The sequence below is a fragment of the Salmo trutta genome, chromosome 5 (genome assembly GCF_901001165.1).
Source record: "Salmo trutta chromosome 5, fSalTru1.1, whole genome shotgun sequence".
Taxonomy (NCBI): domain Eukaryota; kingdom Metazoa; phylum Chordata; class Actinopteri; order Salmoniformes; family Salmonidae; genus Salmo; species Salmo trutta.
In genome coordinates, this window is record NC_042961.1 from 4,878,968 (window position 1) to 4,902,187 (window position 23,220).

Here is a 23,220-nt window from a genome sequence, read left to right on the forward strand (position 1 = left end):
CGTTGCTGGGACCACTGCAATCTGTCCAGGGATCCTGCTGACCAAGGGTTTGATGAGCTGCTTGGCGTAGCAGCTAGCATAACTGCCACTGTTAGCTGTCTATCAAGCTAGTGGGGTTGCCTTGAGGGCTTGAACGCAGCCCGTGACGCAGTTAGCCCTTGTAGCTAGAACCGTGGATTGTCCCAGACTTGTGACTGTCTAGATCTAACACGATGACAACCAGATGGCAACCAGCTCAGGTTTATATCCAGACCAAATCCAAGATGTATATCCAGAACAAATTCAAGGTGTATATGCAGAACAAATCCAAGATGTATATCCAGAACAAATTCAAGGTGTATATCCAGAACAAATCCAAGATGTATATCCAGAACAAATTCAAGGTGTATATCCAGAACAAATCCAAGATGTATATCCAGAACAAATTCAAGGTGTATATCCAGAACAAATTCAAGGTGTATATGCAGAACAAATCCAAGATGTATATCCAGAACAAATTCAAGGTGTATATCCAGAACAAATTCAAGGTGTATATCCAGAACAAATTCAAGGTGTATGTCCAGAACAAATTCAAGGTGTATATCCAGAACAAATCCAAGATGTATATCCAGAACAAATTCAAGGTGTATATCCAGAACAAATTCAAGGTGTATGTCCAGAACAAATTCAAGGTGTATAACCAGAACAAATCCAAGATGTATATCCAGAACAAATTCAAGGTGTATATCCAGAACAAATTCAAGGTGTATATCCAGAACAAATTCAAGGTGTATATCCAGAACAAATTCAAGAAAGCGTACAGTATTATATAGAGCCATTAATACATGGACCTCCCGTCCATCTCATATTGCTCAAATGAACAACAAACCTGGTTTAAAAAAACGGATAAAGCATCACCTCACGGCACAACGCCTCTCCCCTGTTGTGTGTGTATTGATATGTAGGCTATGGGTGCCTTTTTAAATGGATGTAGTTCTGTCCTCCATCTGTTCTTTTTTTTAAATGATCTGTATTATATCATGTGTCATGTGTTGTGTGGACCCCAGGAAGAGTATCTGCTGCTTTCACAACAGCTAATGGGGATCCTAATAAAATACCAAATAAATCAATTGGAATGGTACACAGATTCCTATCATCAGGTATGTGAATATCCTGAACTACAACTGTAGTATGCAGCTTGAGAATACCATTTACAGTTTCCATTTTAAGCTTCATAATATCTTTTGTATTTGATGCAATTCAAATTCCTGTATCTACCTCTTCATTCACAATGAAAAGAAGAAAGCTTGTTGTGGTAAACAAGCAACAGAAGGATGGAGAAGAAAGAAAAGATGGAAGGAAGAAAAACCTGAGCTAGAGAAAGAAAGACTAATCTCACGGGACTGACTGAGGTCTGTCAGAGCCTGCTTCTCTTCTCTCTCTCTCCTCCTCACATCCCCCCTTCTCTCTTCCCTCTCTTCCTCTCATCCCCCTCTTCTCTCTCCCTCTCCTCTCATCCTCCTCTTTTCTCTCTCCCTCGCTTCCTCTCATCCCTCTTTTCTTCTCTCTCCCTCTCCTCCTCTCATCCCTCTCTTCTCTCTCTCCTTCTCCACCTCTCATCCATCTATTCTCTCTCCCTCTCCTCCTCTCATCCATCTATTCTCTCTCCCTCTCGTCCTCTCATCCATCTATTCTCTCTCCCTCTCCTCCTCTCATCCCCCTCTGTTCCCTTTTCTTCTTGAAATAATGCAGAGATGATAAATTCATGAGTAGTGGCCTGCTTACGGTTGCACAAATGCAGCTTTGAGAGGGACGAAGGGAGAGGCCATGTTAGTCAAAATTATATTTAGAGCCACTGAGGGAGAGAGGGATGGCATATAGATTGAGAGAGAGGGATGGAGGGAGAGATGGATTGGAGGGATGGAGGGAGAGGCGATTGCAGCCACTGAGAGAAACATTACGGGGACTGTACTGCATTGTCTGGATGTTCTCCTTCTCCCTCTCTCCCTTACCCCTCTTTATCTCACGCTCCCCTTCTCTGTCTCTCTGTCTCTCTCTCCCCCTCTCTGTCTCTCGCTGTCTCCTTATGTCTCTCTCTCTCCCTCTCTCTCTCTGCCTCTCTGCCTCTCTCTCCCTCCCCCTCTCTCCTTCCCCCTCTCTCTCCCGTCTCTCCCCTCTCTCTGTCTCTCTCTCTCCATAGTTCCATAACCTACAGGAGTTGAGACACAGTGTGTCTGTAGCCACCAAGGTGTTCATCCAGAGAGACTACAGCCAAGGGACTACCTGTCGCTTCCAGACTAAGTTCCCCTCTGAGCTGGACAGCAGGGTGAGCACACACATACACACACATGAACAAACTCACGCACACATGGAAATGCACACACACACACACACACACACACACACACACACACACACACACACACACACACACACACACACACACACACACACACACACACACAGACACAGACACACACAGACACCAGACACACACAGGAAGAGTGATTGGCCTGATGAGGTCACTAACAACTCAGTAATGGAAAAGGGAGAGAGAGAGAGCGAGAGATCGAGAGAGAGAGGACATAGGGAGGTGGGGTATAGAGGAGAGGGTGAGGACATAGGGAGGTGGGGTATAGGGGAGGGAGGAGAGGGTGGGGTATAGGGGAGGAGGGAGAGGGTGAGGACATAGGGAGGTGGAGTATAGGGGAGGAGAGGGTGAGGACATAGGCAGGTGGGGTATAGGGGAGGGAGGAGAGGGTGAGGACATAGGGAGGTAGGGTATAGGGGAGGGAGGAGAGGGTGAGGACATAGGGAGGTGGGTATAGGGGAGGAGGGAGGGGGGAGAGGACATAGGGAGGTGGAGTATAGGGGAGGGAGGAGGGGACATAGGGAGGTGGGGTATAGGGGAGGAGGAGGGGGGAGGGGACATAGGGAGGTGGGGTATAGGTGAGGGGACATAGGGAGGTGGGGTATAGGGGAGGGGCGAGGGGGGAGGGGACATAGGGAGGTGGGGTATAGGGGAGGAGGGAAGGGGAAGGGGACATAGGGTGGTAAGTTATGGGGAGGGGAGAGGGGGGAGGGGACATAGGGAGGTGGGGTATAGGGGAGGGGACATAGGGAGGTGGAGTATAGGGGAGGGAGGGGGGAGGGGACATAGGGAGGTGGGGTATAGGGGAGGAGGGAGGAGGGAGGGGGGAGAGGACATAAGGAGGTGGGGTATAGGGGAGGAGGGAGTGGGGAGAGGACATAGGGAGGTGGGTATAGACGAGGGAGGGGGGAGGGGACGTAGGGAGATGGGTATAGGGGAGGGAGGGGGGAGGGGACATAGGGAGATGGGTATAGGGGAGGAGGGAGGGGGGAGAGGACATAGGGAGGTGGGGTATAGGGGAGGAGGGAGGGGGGAGAGGACATAAGGAGGTGGGGTATAGGGGAGGAGGGAGGGGGGAGAGGACATAGGGAGGTGGGTATAGGGGAGGTGGGTATAGGGGAGGAGGGAGGGGGAGAGGACATAGGGAGGTGGGGTATAGGGGAGGAGGGAGGGGGGAGAGGACATAGGGAGGTGGGGTATAGGGGAGGAGGGAGGGGGGAGAGGACATAGGGAGGTGGGGTATAGGGGGAGTACGGGGGGATATCATGTCACGTACAGAGACAGAGTGAGGGAAGCAGGTAGAGAGGCAAGTCTAAGGAGAGAGGGGGAGTGAAGAGAGGAAGAGGTGGTGAGTGAGATCATGGATAGAGAAGGGGAGAGGAGGAGAAGGATTGTTTCAGGAACAGATAGCTTTTAGAGTGAGCTTACATGCACTTCTGTCAGTTCTCTCAGTAAAACAGACAGCTCCAGACTATTTATTCTCCACATGTCCAAATCCAAGTTCACAAGTGTAACTAATGTACAGAATCAGAGCAGTGTTTTTAAACCAGTGACAGTACAACTCTCGTCACACTTTATTTGGATAGTCCGGATTGTCCATCTGTTTTACAGATGGTCATACTATCAATAAGCAACTGCTTGCTAAGGTTAGGGTTAAGGTTAGGTTTAGAGTAAAGGTTAGGATAAGGGTTAAGGTCAGGTTTATGGTAAGGGTAACGATAAGGGCTAAGGTTAGGGTAAGAATAAGGGTTAGGATAAGGGTTAGAGTAAGGGTTAAGATTAGGTTTAGAGTAAGGGTTAGGATAAGGGTTAGGATAAGGGTTAAGGTTAGGTTTAGAGTAAGGGTTAGAGTAAGGGTTAAGGTTAGGTTTAGAGTAAGGGTTAGGATAAGGGTTAGAGTAAGGGTTAAGATTAGGTTTAGAGTAAGGGTTAGAGTAAGGGTTAAGATTAGGTTTAGAGTAAGGGTTAGGATAAGGGTTAAGGTTAGGTTTAGAGTAAGGGTTAGGATAAGGGTTAAGGTTAGGTTTAGAGTAAGGGTTAGGATAGGGTTAAGGTTAGGTTTAGAGTAAGGGTTAGGATAAGGGTTAAGGTTAGGTTTAGACTAAGGGTTAGGATAAGGGTTAAGGTTAGGTTTAGAGTAAGGGTTAGGATAAGGGTTAAGGTTAGGTTTAGAGTAAGGGTTAGGATAAGGGTTAAGGTTAGGGTTAGTTGAGAGTTGAATTGTTACTGATAGTCTGTAGATAGTCTGTACAGCGTCTACAGATGGACTATCCAGATGAAGTGTGCCCCACCTGTCAGACAGGATGGGTAGATTATGTAAATTGTTGCTTTAAAAAGTAACATAAACAGAGTTGTTTGTTTCCTGAAATTGTGTGTCTTATTGCTTTGTCACATCACATTTGTAGTGTTGGAGCTTTTCAAGGTTGTTTAGTCCATTCTTCAACGCGACAAGTGACTCATGGGTTTCTAAATCGGTAGCAGAAACATTTATTTTGGGAGAACAGAATGTGCCTAGTGGGGGGTGGTGTGTGTGTGTGTGTGTGTGTGTGTGTGTGTGTGCGTGTGTGTCTGTGTGCGTGTGTGTCTGTGTGCGTGTGTGTCTGTGTGCGTGTGTGTCTGTGTGCGTGTGTGTGTCTGTGTGTCTGAGTGCGTGTGTGTCTGTGTGCGTGTGTGTCTGTGTGCGTGTGTGTCTGAGTGCGTGTGTGTCTGTGTGCGTGTGTGTCTGTGAGTGTATTTGTTTGTGTGTGTCAGTCTCCTGATAGATGGAGAATTTGATCTTTGATAATGCTGATTTACTAACAGTGTGTGTGTGTGTGTGTGTGTGTGTGTGGGTGTTAAAAGTGTGTTTGTGGGTGTTATATGTGTGTCTGTGTGCCTTCGTCCTTGTGTACACACACACACACACACACACAGATTTGTCCTTGCATATGAGCCTGCGTGTGTTCATGTGTGTGTAGATTGAGCGGACCCTGTTGGAAGACACAGTGAAGACGTTGAACAGCTACTATGCAGAGGCAGAAAAGATGGGAGGCCAGTCCTACATGGAGGGATGTCTGGCCTGTGCTACAGCCTACTTCATCTTCCTCTGTATGGAGACACATTATGAGAAGGTACTGAACACACACATACAGACACACACACACACACACACACACACACACACACACACACACACACACACACACACATACGCACACAATTTAAGAACACATACACACACACATTTGTGCACGCACGTTGCGCGCGCGCATACACACACACAAACACACACACTTCGCTCTCCACTTTCATTCCATCCAACGAATGTCAAGCCAGGCGGTCTTTACTCCTTTCTTCTGAGAGAGCAAAGAAAGAGAGAAAAGTACAAGAGAAGAGGGGAGAAAAATAAAATTTGAGGAACATCTGTTCTCAGGTCAGTGCTAATGACAGCTTAGCGATTGATATCCCGTCATGTCAGGGCAAATGTTAGCGTTAGTGTAGCGCAGCTTATCCAGCTGCTGTGATTGATGTTACGTTAGCATAGCGTCTTTGTGTAGCGTATTATTGTTAACATGCTATGCTAACGTAACACGGACGGCTGGATAAGCTACGCTAATGCTAGCGATTGCTTACTCAGCGCTAGCCGTCCATGCTCCTGTGGATAGTTACAATGCTGATGTGCCATGCTTCTGCTGACCTCAATCTAACCATGTCTCTCAGTTTGATCATGCTCTATGTGGCTTTATATACACGCTGAGACCAGGGGGATTAGATCAGTGAGGCACACACACACACACACACACACACACACACACACACACACACACACACACACACACACACACTCTCACAGACACACACGTACACACACACACACACACACACACACACACACACACACACACACACACACACACACACACACACACACACACACACACACACACACACACAGTACATCAGAGACAGGCTCAGTCAGACTTTATCTCAGGGCCTTTGGCTGAGCATGTGTGTGGGTGTGTTTCCATGCTAGTGTAGTGTGTGTATGTGTGTGTGTGTGTGTGTGTGTTTTCCATCTAAGTGACTGTCAGGCATAAACACAACTGATAAAGGGATTAATCACCTGGCCTTTATCTTGATGCTGCTACGGTCACACACACACACACACACACACACAGAGATTAATCTTCCCCTCAGCTGTGTGTGTCCCTGTCATTAGGTCAGACGGAACAAGATGTTAAGAGAGCAAAAACTCCCAGCCTGCCCCTCTTCTCTGATAACATTCATCTCCATGTTTTTGTTACGTTCTCATAAACATTCTTTCACTGAGACAATACTGAAGTTCAGACTGCAAATCGAGACACAGAATTCATCTCTATTAAAGGTTTAGTTTGTTTTTGTAAGCATTTTTGTGATCAAGACCCATGCAAAGTACTGGAAGTGAGTCAAGACACACTACATTCATTGCCATTCAGTGGCCTCTCTGCTCTCCTCTACTAATATCTTTGTCAGATAAGATATCTGCAACATGGAGATCTAGAGATCATATGTGAAGAAATCTGTTTATTTATACTAGATTTAATAAAATCTCAGTAAATGACAGATGACAGATGACAGAGATTTGCTATACCCACCCAGGAAGACTAGTGTGTGTATTTTTATGTGTGTGTGTGTGTGCGTGCGTGCGTGTGTATTTGTTTGTGTGTTTGTGTGTGCACACATACATGCCAAAGTTATTATAGTTTTGTGTTTTTGTATAATTTTTTATTTCTGTTTATTTGTATTTGACATTCAGTTTAGTTTCAGTTAGTTTTCAGATTCCCTTTACTAGTTTCAATTTAGTTTCAGTATTATGAAAACAATTCTATTTCGTTTTGATATTATTTAATTTCAGTTTTAGTTTTATTGTTAGGGACAGAAAGAAGCCCATGCGTGGGAGGCTAGGAGACATGTGTTTTTGGGATGTCCCCTCTTGCCACTAATGGAGGACATTACTCCCCCACAGCTGATGGGTCAATTCATAGGTTAGGTTTAAAGGTAGACTCACGAAGTAAACAGTAGTAGTGGATCAATTTCCGTAACAACCAGGACCGTTAAAGCGCAAGCCTAAACTTCTCTGCTGTTTTGGTCCAGTAGCTACCGTGCCGTAGCAGCGTGAAGCGCACCTGTGTACATGCGCACATCATTGGTCACCACCTTTCAAAGTGTGTTCCATTTTAGGGATAAAAATTGTCCAACTTGCACCTACACCTAAAATGTTTTGACTGCAGTTGACTGCAAGTTTCTGCAGTTGCTCCTCACCGATGTCATACGTGAGTAAGACATTTAAACGTGTTAACCCTCGCAAGGCTGCCAGCCCAGATGGCATCCCCAGCCGCGGCCTCAGAGCATGTTCAGACCAGCTGGCTGGTGTGTTTACGGAACTATTCAATCTCTCACTATCCCAGTCTGCTGTCCCCATTTGCTTCAAGATGTCCACCATTGTTCCTTTACCGAAGAAAGCAAAGGTAACTGAATTAAATGACTATCGCCCCTTGGCACTCACTTCTGTCATCATGAAGTGCTTTGAGAGGCTACTGTCAGTGTTCACCAGGAAACAGGAGGGTCGAAGTCAGACGCAGGAGACTCAAGTCCGTGAACACACAAAAAATATTTATTAGATATCCATACGTTGCCCAGAAAACAGGTAAGGCAGGGCAAGGCAAAACAAATGCCCAAAACAAGCAGCCCAAAACACGTTGCACTGAAACCCACAGGCAGAGGAAAAAAACACCTGTACCTCAAACACGTAACACCTGACAACAAACAATCACGCACACAGCACAAACTACACAGAACGACTAAATACCCTCCCCCACTAATGAACTAATAAGAAACAGGTTCCAACTAAACAAGACCTAACCAACAGAAAATAAAAAAAGGATCGGTGGCCGCTAGTAGGCCGGCGACGACGACCGCCGAGCACCGCCCGGGCGAGGAGGGGCGCCACCTTCCGTCGATGTTCTGACAGCTAGTTAAGGATCATATAACCTCCACCCTACCTGTCACCCTAGACCCACTTCATTTTTCTTACTACCCCAATAGGTCCACTGATGATGCAATCACCATCACACTGCCCTATCCCATCTGGACAAGAAGAATACCTATGTAAGAATGCTGTTCATTGACTACAGCTCAGCCTTCAACACCATACTACCCTCCAAGCTCATCATCAAGCTCGGGGCACTGGGTCTGAACCCCGCCCTGTGCAACTGGGTCCTGGACTTCCTGACGGGCGGACCTCAGGTGGTGAAGGTAGGAAACAACACTGATCCTCAACACAGGGGGCCCCACAAGGGTGCGTTCTCCGCCCCCTCCAGTACTCCCTGTTCACCCATGACTGCGTGCCACGCACGCCTCAATCATCAAGTTTGCAGACGACACAACAGTAGAAAGGCCTGATTACCAACAATGATGAGACAGACTACAAGGAGGAGGTGAGGGCCCTGGCGAAATGGTGCCATGAAAATAACCTCTCCCTCAACGTCAACAAAATGGAGGAGCTGATCGTGGACTTCAGGAAACAGCAGAGGGAGTACGGCCCTATCCATATTGACAGGACCGCAGTGGCGAAGGTGAAAAGCTTCAAGTTCCTTGGCGTACACATCACTGACAATCTGAAATGGTCCACCCCACAGACATTCAGGTGGAAAACCTCAGGAGGCTGAAGAAATTCGGCTTGGCTCCTTAAGACCCTCACAAACTTTCACAGATGCACAATTGGGAGCATCCTGTCAGGCTGTATCACCGCCTGGTACAGCAACTGCACCGCCCGCAACCGCAGGGCTCTCCAGATGGTGGTGTGGTCTGCACAACACATCACTGGGCGCACACTGCCTGCCCTCCAGGACACCTACACCACCCGATGTCACAGGAAGGCCAAAAAGATCATCAAGGACAACAACCACCCGAGCCACAGCCTGTCCACCCTGTTATCATCCAGAAGGCGAGGTCAGTACGCCGGGACCGAGAGACTGAATAACAGCTCCTATCTCAAGGCCATCAGACTGTTAAATAGCCATCACTAGCCGGCTACCACCCGGTTACGCAACCCTGCACCTTAGAGGCTGCTGCCGTATATACATAGACATGAAATCACTGGCCACTTTAATAATGGAACACTAGTCACTTTAATAATGTTACTGCTTTACATACTGCTTCACTCATTTCATATGTATACACTGTTTTCTATTCTACTGTATTTTAGTCAATGCCACTCTGACATTGCTCGTCCTAATATTTATTAATTCCATTCTTTTACTTTTACATTCGTGTGTATTGTTGTGAGTTAGATACTACTGCACTGTTGGAGTTAGGAACACAAGCATTTCGCCCGCAATAACATCTGCTAAATATGTGTATGTGACCTGTAACATCTGCTAAATATGTGTATGTGACCTGTAACATCTGCTAAATATGTGTATGTGACCTGTAACATTTGCTAAATATGTGTATGTGCCCTGTAACATCTGCTAAATATGTGTATGTGCCCTGTAACATCTGCTAAATATGTGTATGTGCCCTGTAACATCTGCTAAATATGTGTATGTGCCCTGTAACATCTGCTAAATATGTGTATGTGACCTGTAACATCTGCTAAATATGTGTATGTGACCTGTAACATCTGCTAAATATGTGTATGTGACCTGTAACATCTGCTAAATATGTGTATGTGACCTGTAACATTTGATTGATTTGATTGCCATTGCCTGCATTGTGGGAGGCGCTATTGTCAACCAATTATTATGATGATTTTGATTGACCATACGCGAACATGACCAAGACGAGACTGAAACAGGAACCAATTTGACGTGATTTGAATGTACAGTGGATATATACAAATAAATATATATATATCCACTGTAAGTAAGAGCGAGGGGGGGGGCTAACGTAAGAGCGAGGGGTAAGGATTCTTTAGCATTTCGCCTATTGAATTTGTCTGTCTTTCTCCCTCTCATCTCTCCTCCCTCCTCCTCTCTCTCGCTCTCTCTCGCTTTCTCTCGCTCTCTCTGTCTTTCTCCCTCTCCTCTCCATCCTCCTCCTCCCTCTCTCTCTCTCTCTGTCTTTCTCACTCTCATATCTCCCTCCACCTCCTCTCTCTCTCTCCTCTCCCTCTGTCAGATGTTGAAGAAGATCTCAGGGTACATCCAGGAGCAGAATGAGAAGCTCTACGCTCCCAGAGGTCTATTACTGACAGACCCTATAGAGAGAGGCATGAGAGTCGTATCCTTTTGAGCAATAAATTGGTCTATTGTTACACAGCTGGTCTTATTTCTAATCTCAGAACCATGCTAGAACTATAATAGGAAGTGAGGGGTTGATTTATAGGGTCAGGGTTTAGGGGTCCGAGTTTATAGGTCAGGGGTCAAGGTTAGATGTTTATGTAGACATAGGTTGCCACAAAGTTGACTGCTGGTGAGTAAAGTGACAACACAAAGCCTCAAAAAGTAAATGTTTTGAGGGTTAGAGGGCTATATTAGTGTGGTTGTAGCTCACAATTTTTTAAAAACTTTTTTGAAGACCTATTTTCTTCCTAATTTTCTCCCCCCTCCTCTGTCACTCACCCTGGAGCTGCTGTCTCCTCTGTCACTCCCCCTGGAGCTGCTGTCTCCTCTGTCACTCCCCCCTGGAGCTGCTCTCTCCTCTGTCACTCCCCCTGGAGCTGCTGTCTCCTCTGTCACTCCCCCCTGGAGCTGCTCTCTCCTCTGTCACTCCCCCTGGAGCTGCTGTCTCCTCTGTCACTCCCCCCTGGAGCTGCTGTCTCCTCTGTCACTCCCCCCTGGAGCTGCTGTCTCCTCTGTCACTCCCCCCTGGCGCTGCTGTCTCCTCTGTCACTCCCCCTGGAGCTGCTGTCTCTTCTGTCACTCCCCCCTGGAGCTGCTGTCTCCTCTGTCACTCCCCCTGGAGCTGCTCTCTCCTCTGTCACTCCCCCCCAGCCCTACTCTACAGGGAAAGGCAGGGATAAAGACAATGGGTACGTACTTTTGGCCAGGACCCATGGGGCTATATAGTGAATAGGTGCCATTTGGTACACAGTGATGTGTCCAGCGGATCATCACACTGGCCTGGCTGGGTTGTCCCTCCCTCTCTCTCCTGAGACAATGAGAAACACAGAGGGATAACAGAAGGCCAAGCTATACCTATACAATAATCACTTTTTTACACAGTACTAAGTATTGTGTGTGTGTGTCTGTGTGTATGCATTTTTGCATGTCTGTACCAATTGACACCATCTGACACGTAGTACCCAGTGTCCCACACCGTCCCACACCATCTCTCTCTCTCTCTCTCTCTCTCTCTCTCTCTCTCTCTCTCGTCTATACTCCTTAATACCTGTCCTTCAGATCGAGGTGAGTGTGTTTGAGGACCGCGGTTCGAGCGGCTCTAGCCACAGCAGCAGTGTGTCGTCTGGTGGCAGCAGCCAGCGGTGACTGGAGGATCAGCACCAGGGATATGGGTACCACCACAGAAGCAGCGGATCTTTCACCAACATCCGCATGCTGAAACAAGAGAGCACCCGCTTCTGACTATAGATGTATATCAACGTAATCTATATACTATCTCTAGTTTGGAGTGTAGATGCATATGTAATCAATATACTATCTCTAGTTCTGACTATAGATGCATATGTAATCAATATACTATCTCTAGTTCTGAGTATAGACACATATCTAATCAATATACTGTCTCTAGTTCTGAGTATAGATGCATATGTCATACAGGAAGTAAATATTGATTGTATATACTATCTGTAGTTGTGTGTCAGGGAGACTAAAGAGAGAGGCCAGGACGAGGCTACTGAAGAACAGGGGCAGACATTGAAACACACATCTTTGAGTATCTGATGGTTAGATGTTTCTGCAGACTACTCATTCAGCCGACTGTCATTCTGCTGTGTCACTATTCCCTGTGTTTCCATGACTTCAAATGGAACTATTATGCCATAGCCAATACAGATGTAGGATCTTAATTTGATCACCCTGTTGCAGGAGAACCTTCCTGTAAAGCAGGAAAGGTAAAATGTGTAGTGTATTTGAGGTTTAGAAAGGCTTCCGAAGTCTGTAATTTCCAAAATGTTAACGTGTCAATTTCCACTTAAATAATTGATCAACCCCTACAAAAATGTGAATTAATAATAATCAATATATTAATTCACATTTCCTGTTGCTGCAGGATTATTTTCCTGCTGTAGCAAACTGGATCAAATTGAATATTTTGAAGTAGTAGTAGCATATTTTATTTATTTTATTTCACCTTTATTTAACCAGGTAGGCCAGTTGAGAACAAGTTCTCATTTACAACTGCGACCTGGCCAAGGTAAAGCAAAGCAGTGCGACATAAACAACAACACAGAGTTACACATGGGATAAACAAACGTACAGTCAATAACACAATAGAAAATATGTATACAGTTTGTGCAAATGAAGTAAGGAGGTAAGGCAATAAATAGGCCATAGTGGCGAAGTAATTACAATTGAGCAATTAACACTGGAGTGATAGATGTGCAGATGAGGATGTGCAAGTACAAATACTGGTGTGCAAAAGAGCAGAAAAAAACAAATATGGGGATGAGGTAGGTAGTTGGTTGGATGGGCTATTTACAGATGGGCTGTGTACAGCTGCAGCGATCGGTAAGCTGCTCTGACAGGCAATGCTTGAAGTTAGTGAGGGAGATATGTCTCCAACTTCAGTGATTTTTGCAATTCGTTCCAGTCATTGGCAGCAGAGAACTGGAAGGAAAGGCGGCCAAAGGAAGTGTTGGCTTTGGGGATGACCAGTGATATATACCTGCTGGAGCACGTGCTCCAGGTGGGTGTTGCTATGGTGACCAGAGCTTTACCTAGCAAATGTCTTATAGATGACCTGGAGCCAGTGGGTTTGGCAACGAATATGTAGCGAGGACCAGCCAACAAGAGAATACAGGTCGCAATGGTGGATAGTATATGGGGCTGTGGTGACAAAACTGATGGCACTGTGATAGACTGCATCCAACTTGCTGAGTAGAGTGTTGGAGGCTATTTTGTAAATGACATCGCTGAAGTCAAGGATCGGCAGGATAGTCAGTTTTACGAGGGTATGTTTAGCAGCATGAGTGAGGGAGGCTTTGTTGCGAAATAGAAAGCCGATTCTAGATTTAATTTTAGATTCGAGGTGCTTAATATGAATCTGGAAGGAGAGTTTACAGTCTAGCGAGACACCTAGGTATTTATAGTTGTCCACATATTCTAAATCAGAACCGTCCAGAGTAGTGATGCTAGGCCGACGGGCGGGGGTGGGCAGCGATCAGTTGAAGAGCATTCATTTAGTTTTACTAGCGTTTAAGAGCAGTTGAAGGCCACGGAAGGAGTGTTGTATGGCATTGAAGCTCATTTGAAGGGTTGTTAACACAGTGTCCAAAGAAGAGCCAGAATGGTGTTGTCTGCGTAGAGGTGGATCAAAGAATCACCCGCAGCAAGAGCGACATCATTGATATATACAGAGAAAAGAGTCGGCCCGAGAATTGAACCCTGTGGCATCCCCATAGAGGCTGCCGGAGGTCCGGACAACAGGCCCTCCGATTTGATACAATGAACTCTATCTGAGAAGTAGTTAGTGAACCAGGCGAGGCAGTCATTAGAGAAATCAAGGCTGTTGAGTCTGCCGATAAGAATGCGGTGATTGACAGAGTCGAAAGCCTTAGACAGGTCAATGAAGACGGCTGTACAATACTGTTTTTTATCGATGGTGGTTATGATATCATTTAGGACCTTGAGCGTGTCTAAGGTGCACCCGTGACCAGCTCGGAAACCGGACTGCATAGCGGAGAAGGTACGGTGGGATTCCAGATGGTCGGTGATCTGTTTGTTCAATTGGCTTTCGAAGACTTTAGAAAGGCAGGGCAGGATGGATATATGTCTGTAACAGTTTGGGTCTAGAGTGTCTTCCCCTTTGAAGAGAGGGATGACTGCGGCCGCTTTCCAGTCTTCAGGAATCTCAGACGATATGAAAGAGAGGTTGAACAGACTAGTAATAGGGGTTGCGACAATGGCGGCGGATAATTTTAGGAAGCGAGGGTCCAGATTGTCTAGCCCAGCAGATTTGTAGGGATCCACATTCTGCAGGTCTTTCAGGACATCAGCTGTCTGGATTTGGGTGAAGGAGAAGTGGGGGTGGGCTTGGGCAGAGCTGTTGGCTGGGGTTGGGGTAGCCAGGTGGAAAGCGTGACCAGCCGTAGAGAAATGTTTATTGAAATTCTCGATTATTGTGGATTTATCAGTGGTGACAGTGTTTCCTAGCCTCAGTGCAGTCGGCAGCTGAGAGGAGGTGCTCTTATTCTCCATGGACTTTACAGTGTCCCAAAACCTTTTGGAATTAGTGCTGCAGGATGCAAATTTCTGTTTGAAAAAGCTAGCCTTTGCTTTCCAAACTGACTGTGTATATTGGTTCCAGACTTCCCTGAAAAGTTGCATATCGCGGGGACTATTTGAAGCTAGTGCAGTGTGCCACAGGATGTTTTTGTGCTGGTCAAGGGTAGTCAAGTCTGCAGTGAACCAAGGGCTATATCTGTTCTTAGTTCAACATTTTTTGAATGGGGCATGCTTATTTAAGATGGTGTGGAAGGCACTTTTGAAGAACAACCAGTCATCCTCTACTGACAAGATGAGGTCAATATCCTTCCAGGATACCCGGGCCAGGTCGATTAGAAAGGCCTTCTCACAGAAGTGTTTTAGGGAGCGTTTGACAGTGATGAGGGGTGGTCGTTTGACCCATAACGGACACAGGCAATGAGGCAGTGATTGCTGAGATCCTGGTTGAAGACAGCAGAGGTGTATTTAGAGTGCAAGTTGGTCAGGATGATATCTGTGAGGGTGCCCATGTTTATGGATTTGGGGTTGTACCTGGTAGGTTCCTTGATAATTTGTGTGAGATTGAGGGCATCTAGCTTAGATTGTAGGACAGCCGGGGTGTTAAGCATATCCCAATTTAGGTCACCTAACAGTATGAACTCTGACGATAGATGGGGGTCAATCAATTCACATATGGTATCCAGGGCACAGCTGGGAGCTGAGAGGGTTCTATAACAAGCGGCAACAGTGAGAGACTTAGTTCTGGAGAGATGGATTTTTAGAAGTAGAAGCTCAAACTGTTTGGGTATAGACCTGGATAGTAGGACAAAACTCTGCAGGCTATCTCTACAGTAGATTGCAACTTCGCCCCCTTTAGCAGTTCTATCTTGACTGAAAATGTCGTAATTGGGGATGGAAATTTCAGAATTTTTGGTGGTCTTCCTAAGCCAGGATTCAGACACAGCTAAGACATCAGGGTTGGCGGAGTGTGCCAAAGCAGTGAATAAAGCAAACTTAGGGAGGAGGCTGCTGATGTTAACATGCATGAAACCAAGGCTGGGTTAACCTCTACATCACCAGAGGAACAGAGGAGGAGTAGGATGAGGGTACGGCTGAAAGTGCGTTCGGAACAGAGAGTGAAAGGAGCAGACTTCTGGGCATGGTAGGATAGATTCAGGGCATAATGCACAGACAAGGGCATGGCAGGGTGCAAGTACAGTGGAGGTAAACCAAGGCATTGAGTGACGATGAGAGAAGCTGCATCACTGGAAGCACCAGTTGAGCGAGGTGCGGTCTCCGCATGTGTGGGGGTGGGGCAAGGGAGCTAACCGAGGCCTGTAGGGTGAGTCTAGGGGCTCCGCAGTAAAACAAAACAATGAGAGCTACCCTAAACAACAGTATACAAGGCATATTGACATTAGAGGCATAAAGCAATCACAGGTGTTTATTGGGAGGGCTAAGACAACAACGGGTTAACAGCTAGGACAAAAACAACGGGTAAATGCTGATGAATGGGCAGAGAGGGTCAGTTAGCTTCACACAGGGCCTGAGTTTGAGGCTGGGGCCGACAGATAAACAAAATGAAGTACCGTGTTAATGAACAGTCCAGTAGGCATCAGCTGTGTAGCCGAGTGATCATAGGGTCCAATGAGCAGCAATGGACGAAACGGAGCCACTCGGCAGTCGACACTACGCTAGGCGAGCGGGAGACACGGCGGAGAGTTAGTGGGCCGGGGCTAGTAGCTGGGTCCTCACCGACATCAACGATGCAGAGACCGGTTGAGAGCACATCAGCAAAATACGTCAGCAGACCAGTCGTGATGGATCGGCGGGGCTTTGTGTCGACAAAGGGTCCAGGCCAATTGGCAAGAGAAGTATTGTAGTTGGTGTACTTCGTTTGCTAGCCGGGAGAATGGGCCTAGCTCGAGGCTAACTGGTGCTTGCTTCTGGACAAGGGCATTAGCCACGATAGCCACTCGGTAGCAGCTAGCTAGTTGCGATGATCCAGTGAAATGGTCCAGAGCTTGCGGCAGGAATCTGGTGATGTAGTGGGGGGAAAAAAGCAGTCCGATATGCTCAGGGCTGATATTGCGCTGTGCAGACTGGCAGGTGTTACCCGGGCTATGCGGGCTATCCGGGCTAAAGCGTCTGGTGTCTGTGCTAAAGGTAAAGACTGCTAGCAGTGGCTAACAAAGACTAAATAGCTCGTAGCTAATTAGTGGGCTAGCTTCTGAAGGCTAGCTTCTGATGGAGGTTCCAGTTATAAGGTCTAAAAAAAAGGCATATCCGTACCACGTTAGGTGAGGCGGGTTGCAAGAAGGTATATTTCATTCAAAAATGGAAAAAGGGATTGTATACAGAAAAACGAGAAAAAAATGAAAAAAGCTGAATATTTACACGGGGCAAAACACGGGTCAAAAACAAACACGTCTTGATGCTACACCATCTTCGATTGGTGATATATTGTGGGTGGTGGACCGTTCTTGATTCACATAACTATCACTTTGATTGCTGACAATGGCACACTTACTGATATTGTTTTTGAGACAGTTAATTTCAGGCAGTGTGAAAACGAGGCCAGTGCATTGTGAATGCTGACATGTCCTGCCCTGTTCTGTTTCTACCTACTGCTTCAGCTTCCTGTGTGTGTGTGTGTGTGTGTGTGTGTGTGTGTGCGCGTGTGTGTGTGTATGTGTGTGTGTGTGTGTGTGTGTGGGGACTGCTAGTTCTTCTGGGTCATTTCACATGGATCTGGCTCGGACTTCAAAACACTGAGCACTGAAACACTTTGGATTATTTATCCATGCTGATTTAGAGCACTGGGTACTGGTGATCCACAGCGCAACACTCACACAGACACACACACACACACACACACACACACACACACACACACACACACACACATCCACAAATGCATGCACACAGGCATATGCACAAACATACACTAAGTGTACAAAACATTAGGAACATCTTCCTAATATTGAGTTTCACCTCTTTTTGCCCTCAGAACATCCTCAATTAATCAGGGATGGACTACAAGTTTTCAAAATCGTTCCACAGGGATGCTGGCCCATGTTGACTCCAATGCTTCCCACAGTCAAGTTGGCTGGATGTCTTTTGGGTGGTGGTCCATTCTTGATACACACAGGAAACTGTTGAGAGTGAAAAACTAGCAGCGTTGCAGTTCTTGACACACTCATACCGGAGTGCCTGGGACCTACTACCATACCCCATTCAAAGGCACTTCAATGTTTTGTCTTGCTCATTCACCCTCTGATTGGCACACATACACAATCCATGTCTCAACTGTCTTAAGGCTTAAAAATCCTTCTTTAACCTGTCTCCTCCCCTTCGTCTACACTGATTGAAGTGGATTTAACAGGTGGCATCAATAAGGGATCATAGCTGTCAACTGGATTCAGCTGGTCAGTCTGTCATGGAAAGTTCCAAATGTTTTGTACTCTCAGTGTATGTAGACACACACAGACACACACACACCTGTGGCCCCTGGCCTTGCGTTCCTGCACACAAAGTCCTGGCAGCCCCACATTCAGTCAGACCAGATGGTCTCAGGTCAGAGACACACACATACTCCCTCCCTCCCTTGCTCCCTCACCTCCGTCCCTTGCTCCCTCCATCCTTCCTTCCCTCCTTCCCTCCCTTGCTCCCTCCCTCCATCCTTCCTTCTTTCCCTCCCTCCCTTGCTTCCTCCACCCCCCCCTCCCTGCCTCCCTCCATCCTTCCTTCTTTCCCTCCCCCCTCCCTCCCTCCCTCCCTCCCTCCCTCCCTCCCTCCCTCCCTCCCTCCCTCCCTCCCTCCCTCACAGCCAATCGGTGTTCTCTGTTTGTGGTCTCAGCTCATTGGAATCACAAGCAAACCTCCAGCCCTTTAAAGTCATGCTTGTCCCTGGCCTGTAGCACTTCTAAACTGCCTGGCTAATTACAAATTGTTCGTTACTCCAAACGAGCCTGTACAAGGTTTATTTAGACAGATGTGGTTCACAGAAGATAGACTTGGTGTGGTTTTAACACTTCAGCTGGATAATGACTGTTCCCTGGTTCTCTATATTTATGGACTACAGCTGGATAATGACTGTTCCCTGGTTCTAATATTTAGGGACTTACAGCTGGATAATGACTGTTCCCTGGTTCTCTATATTTACGGACTTACAGCTGGATAATGACTGTTCCCTGGTTCTCTATATTTATGGACTACAGCTGGATAATGACTGTTCCCTGGTTCTCTAAGTTTATGGACTACAGCTGGATAATGACTGTTCCCTGGTTCTCTATATTTATGGACTACAGCTGGATAATGACTGTTCCCTGGTTCTCTATATTTATGGACTACAGCTGGATAATGACTGTTCCCTGGTTCTAATATTTAGGGACCTATACTTAGGGACCTATATTAATGACCACCCCCGGTGTGTTTGTGTGTGGTTGGGGGGGGGGGGGGGTATGACTCTCTCTCTTTCACACACACACACACACACACACACACACACACACACACACACACACACACACACACAGAGAGAGAGACACACACAGAGACACACACATACACACACAGAGAGAGAGAGAGAGAGATCAGTTGATTAGGAGTAAAGTGGAGACTGATTACATTTCTCTATGCCAGCTGTGTCTGACTGGGTTTTTCTCTGTGGGCCCTTGGTTATCACAGTCCACCATAGAGATAAAATAACATAAAGGAATATCTCCATTGGTATTACTACTGCGTTATCAAACCACACAATGGGACTTTAAAGCAAGTGGCTGAGTCCATTGACCTTGGGTGTAATGTAGTTGCTCTCTCTCTCTCTCTCTCTCTCGTAATTGTCTCTCTTTTTCTCTCTCTTTATTGCTCTATCTCTCTATCTATCTCTCTGTCTCTGTCTCTGTCTCTCCCTCTCTCTGTCTCTCCTTCTCTCTGTCTCTCCCTCTCTCTCTCATTCTCTCTCTCTGTCTCTCCCTCTCTCTCATTCTCTCTCTCTGTCCCGCCCTCTCACTCATTCTCTCTTTATCTCTCTATCCTTCCCTCTCTCTCTCTCCCTCTCTTTCTATCCTTCCCTCTCTCTCTAATTCTCTCTTTATCTCTCTATCCTTCCCTCTCTCTCTCATTCTCTCTTTATCTCTCTATCCCACTAGCTCTCTATCCTTCCCTCTCTTTATCTCTATCCCTCTAGCTCTCTATCCTTCCCTCTCTCTAGCTCTCTATCCTGCTCTCTCTCTCTCTCTCTCTCTCTCTCTCTCTCTCTCACTCTCACTCTCACTCAAACACACACACACATTCTCACATGCATTGTAATCACCCTCTCTAGTGTGTGGACTGAGGAAGTTGCCCTAACACAGATCCAAGGTCAGTTTTGTGATTTACTACTGATGGTCACAGTTAGGATTGAGGGAGAGTAATCTTATCTTAGATTTGCCTAAGAGCAACTTCTAGCCAAACCCAGCCAGAGAACACCCTTTAAATCTGTACTCATTCAGCTTGGTTGTGTATCCTACTGTGCTTCGAAACCTCCTCTGCTCTCTGATCAGCCTCCTGTGCTTTCGATGCCTTCATATTTCCTCTCTGTGGATTGGTTACCAAACCTGGGGCTGACTGACCAATAAAAATACTTAACACTGCCAATGAGAAAACCGGTGGGCTCTATGGACATGTATCTGAGCCAATCAGTGACCTTGTAAATAACCTTTGAACTTTTGTACATGTAAACACCGTTGTCACTATCTGGTCATGCTAGAAAGAAACTAAAATATATGGTGCTTTCTGATCACCAATCAATTTGAATGATGTTGACATTTTTGTTTCTACCATGGCCATGTACTAAAATCTACTCTGTAAAAGTGTCGCCATCGAGTCGAGTGACCTAGTCTATTTGTGAAAATCTGATGATAAGGATGATGACGACGACGAATACAATGATGATGCTGATGGCGATGACGATGAGAAAGATACTCGGGAGGAGGATCGAAAGGTGCCAAAGATGGAAAAGAGAAGACATGCATACATACTGTATTGACTGACAGAATGTGATAGTTTTGTGTTGCATACTGAGAGAAAAAGAGACTTAATGGGATTTTGGCTATGATGCTTTGTATCTACTTCCCCAGAGTCAGATGAACTTGGGGATACCATTTTTATGTCTGTGTCCATTATGAAGGAAGTTGGAGGTAGTTTCGCAAAACAATGCTAACTAGTGTTAGCACAATGACTGGAAGTCTATGTGTATCTGCTAGAAGATACCCACAGACTTCCAGTTATTTTGTTAATGCTAGTTAGCAATTGTGCTAGCTTTAGTTAGCTACTTCCTTCAAACTGCACACAAGACACGGAAATGGTATCCAGGAGATAAAGGGCTTCATTGCCAAAATCCCAAAGTATCCCTTTAACATCCTGAAGTATCCCTTTAGAACTGAAAATATTGAGAAAGGAGGATGTACTAGTGTGAACGGTAAAGATGTAAGGGAAGACCAACAGTTGTCATGCAGTTGGCCTTTTGTAAATCTGCTGAGCCACTGAATTCACCGATGTCAGGCCACTCGTTGGCCACTGTAAGCTTGCTAACTGAGCCCCATAAAAAATGTGAGGACGACCAAATTAAGATGTATTGTTCAAATGCAATATACAGTATGTGAACACGTATGTTCTGATACGTAAACCTGTGAAAGTGAATGATAATCCAGTCTTCCTGTAATGTAAGGTCGTGTTCATTAGGCACGAAACATGAGAAAGCGAACTGAAAAAGGGAGGGACTAGTTTGACATGTCAAATAGGAAACATTCACATTCATTTTCCATTGAAAATGATTTTAAAACGTTTTCCATTGCTCCAAATGAACACGGCCAAGATGTTTTGATGTTGAGTAGTCTAGGTTCCCGGTTTGTTTCTGTGTCAGTCAACCTGTCCTTCCTTGTCTTACCTTAGTTGGCAAGGCAACAGTGAAGCATTCTATTGAACAAAGAAACAGGTACTCTGGCTTGTGTTCCTTAGGCACCAAACGGAATAAAATGGACTGAAACAGGGAGGGGCTACCTTAGAAATGCTTGTTTTTTGTTGTCCTTTGCAAAACATTTGGCCCTAATGAGTAGGACCCAGGCTAAGGTTGTTGAGTCTAAGTGCTGAAATACTTTCTTCCCTGAGGTAGTCTACAAGAGTTAACCGACTCACCTCTGCTGCAACAAGAAAAATAGGATCTTATAACTTAAAGATGGAATCCGCAATAGGCGGGAACAGCGTCATGGCCGCCCTACGACCGTTGTTATTGTATTTGTGGCCGAGCTGAGGAGCGTAACGTCTGGCCGAGCTGAGGAGCGTGACGTCTGAGCTGAGGAGCGTGACGTCTGGCCGAGCTGAGGAGCGTGACGTCTGGCCGAGCTGAGGAGCGTGACGTCTGGCCGAGCTGAGGAGCGTGACGTCTGGCCGAGCTGAGGAGCGTGACGTCTGAGCTGAGGAGCGTGACGTCTGGCCGAGCTGAGGAGCGTGACGTCTGGCCGAGCTGAGGAGCGTGACGTCTGGCCGAGCTGAGGAGCGTGACGTCTGGCCGAGCTGAGGAGCGTGACGTCTGGCCGAGCTGCGGAGCGTGACGTCTGGCCGAGCTGAGGAGCGTGACGTCTGGCCGAGCTGAGGAGCGTGACGTCTGGCCGAGCTGAGGAGCGTGACGTCTGGCCGAGCTGAGGAGCGTGACGTCTGGCCGAGCTGAGGAGCGTGACGTCTGGCCGAGCTGAGGAGCGTGACGTCTGGCCGAGCTGCGGAGCGTGACGTCTGGCCAAGCTGCGGAGCGTGACGTCTGGCCGAGCTGCGGAGCGTGACGTCTGGCCGAGCTGAGGAGCGTGATGCAGCATGGTAAAACATTCCAGTACATATTGTGTTCTTCTATTGCAACAGGGTTTGTTGTTTGCAGTAACTTCTTTGTTTTTGTAATATCACAAACAGACGTGGCTGTTTCACCATTAAGGATTCCAGCTTCAACTTAATACTGTTAATGTATTTACAGAATCATAGTTACACATTTATTAAAGTCAGAGTTATGTATTCCACAAAGATTATTATTATTGATTTGAGCTTAAAAAAAATAGTCACTTCAAGATAAATAAAATGTTATTACTTGAAAGATTGGTTTATTGTGACAGGCTGTTGTGTGTGTGTGTGTCTGTGTGTGTCTGTGTGCATGCGTGCGTGTGTGTGTGTGTGTCTAGTTATGCCTGGTCCATGGGCATAGCCATCAGTTGTTTAGCAACAGAGTCCATGTTGTCCCTCAGTCCCAGTAAACACCATGGACACAGTTCATCTGAGGTAAAGATTGAGAACTCTCTCTTGTCCTCCCTCTTAACCTCTCTCTTTTTTCCCTCTCAACCTCTTCTCTCTCCCTCTCCTCTCTCCTTTTCTCCATCCCCCCCCCCCCCTCTCAATTCAATTCAGTTCAGTTCAAGGGGCTTTATTGGCATGGGAAACATTTGTTAACATTGCCAATGCAAGTGAAGTAGATAATATACAAAAGCGAAATAAACAATAAAA

General features: G+C 46.4%; 1 protein-coding gene across 4 annotated transcripts in view; it reads left to right on the forward strand.

The window, feature by feature from the left end:
- The window catches only part of LOC115193537 (golgin subfamily A member 7B-like), a 33,546-nt gene that overhangs the window by 6,974 nt on the left and 3,352 nt on the right, over window positions 1–23,220 (forward strand). For 2 of the 4 annotated variants that reach the window (XR_003878196.1, XR_003878197.1), the window contains exons 2-5: window positions 2,180–2,305; window positions 5,308–5,460; window positions 10,490–10,591; window positions 11,713–11,903. Coding sequence is in view for 1 of the 4 variants with exons in the window: in XM_029752251.1 (XP_029608111.1) it covers window positions 2,180–2,305; window positions 5,308–5,460; window positions 10,490–10,591; window positions 11,713–11,799 (468 nt within the window). In the remaining 3 variants the exon portion in view is untranslated. Of the gene's footprint in view, window positions 1–2,179; window positions 2,306–5,307; window positions 5,461–10,489; window positions 10,592–11,712; window positions 12,341–20,602; window positions 20,849–23,220 lie in introns of those variants that run through there. The other 2 variants (XR_003878198.1, XM_029752251.1) reach the window with 2 other exon arrangements.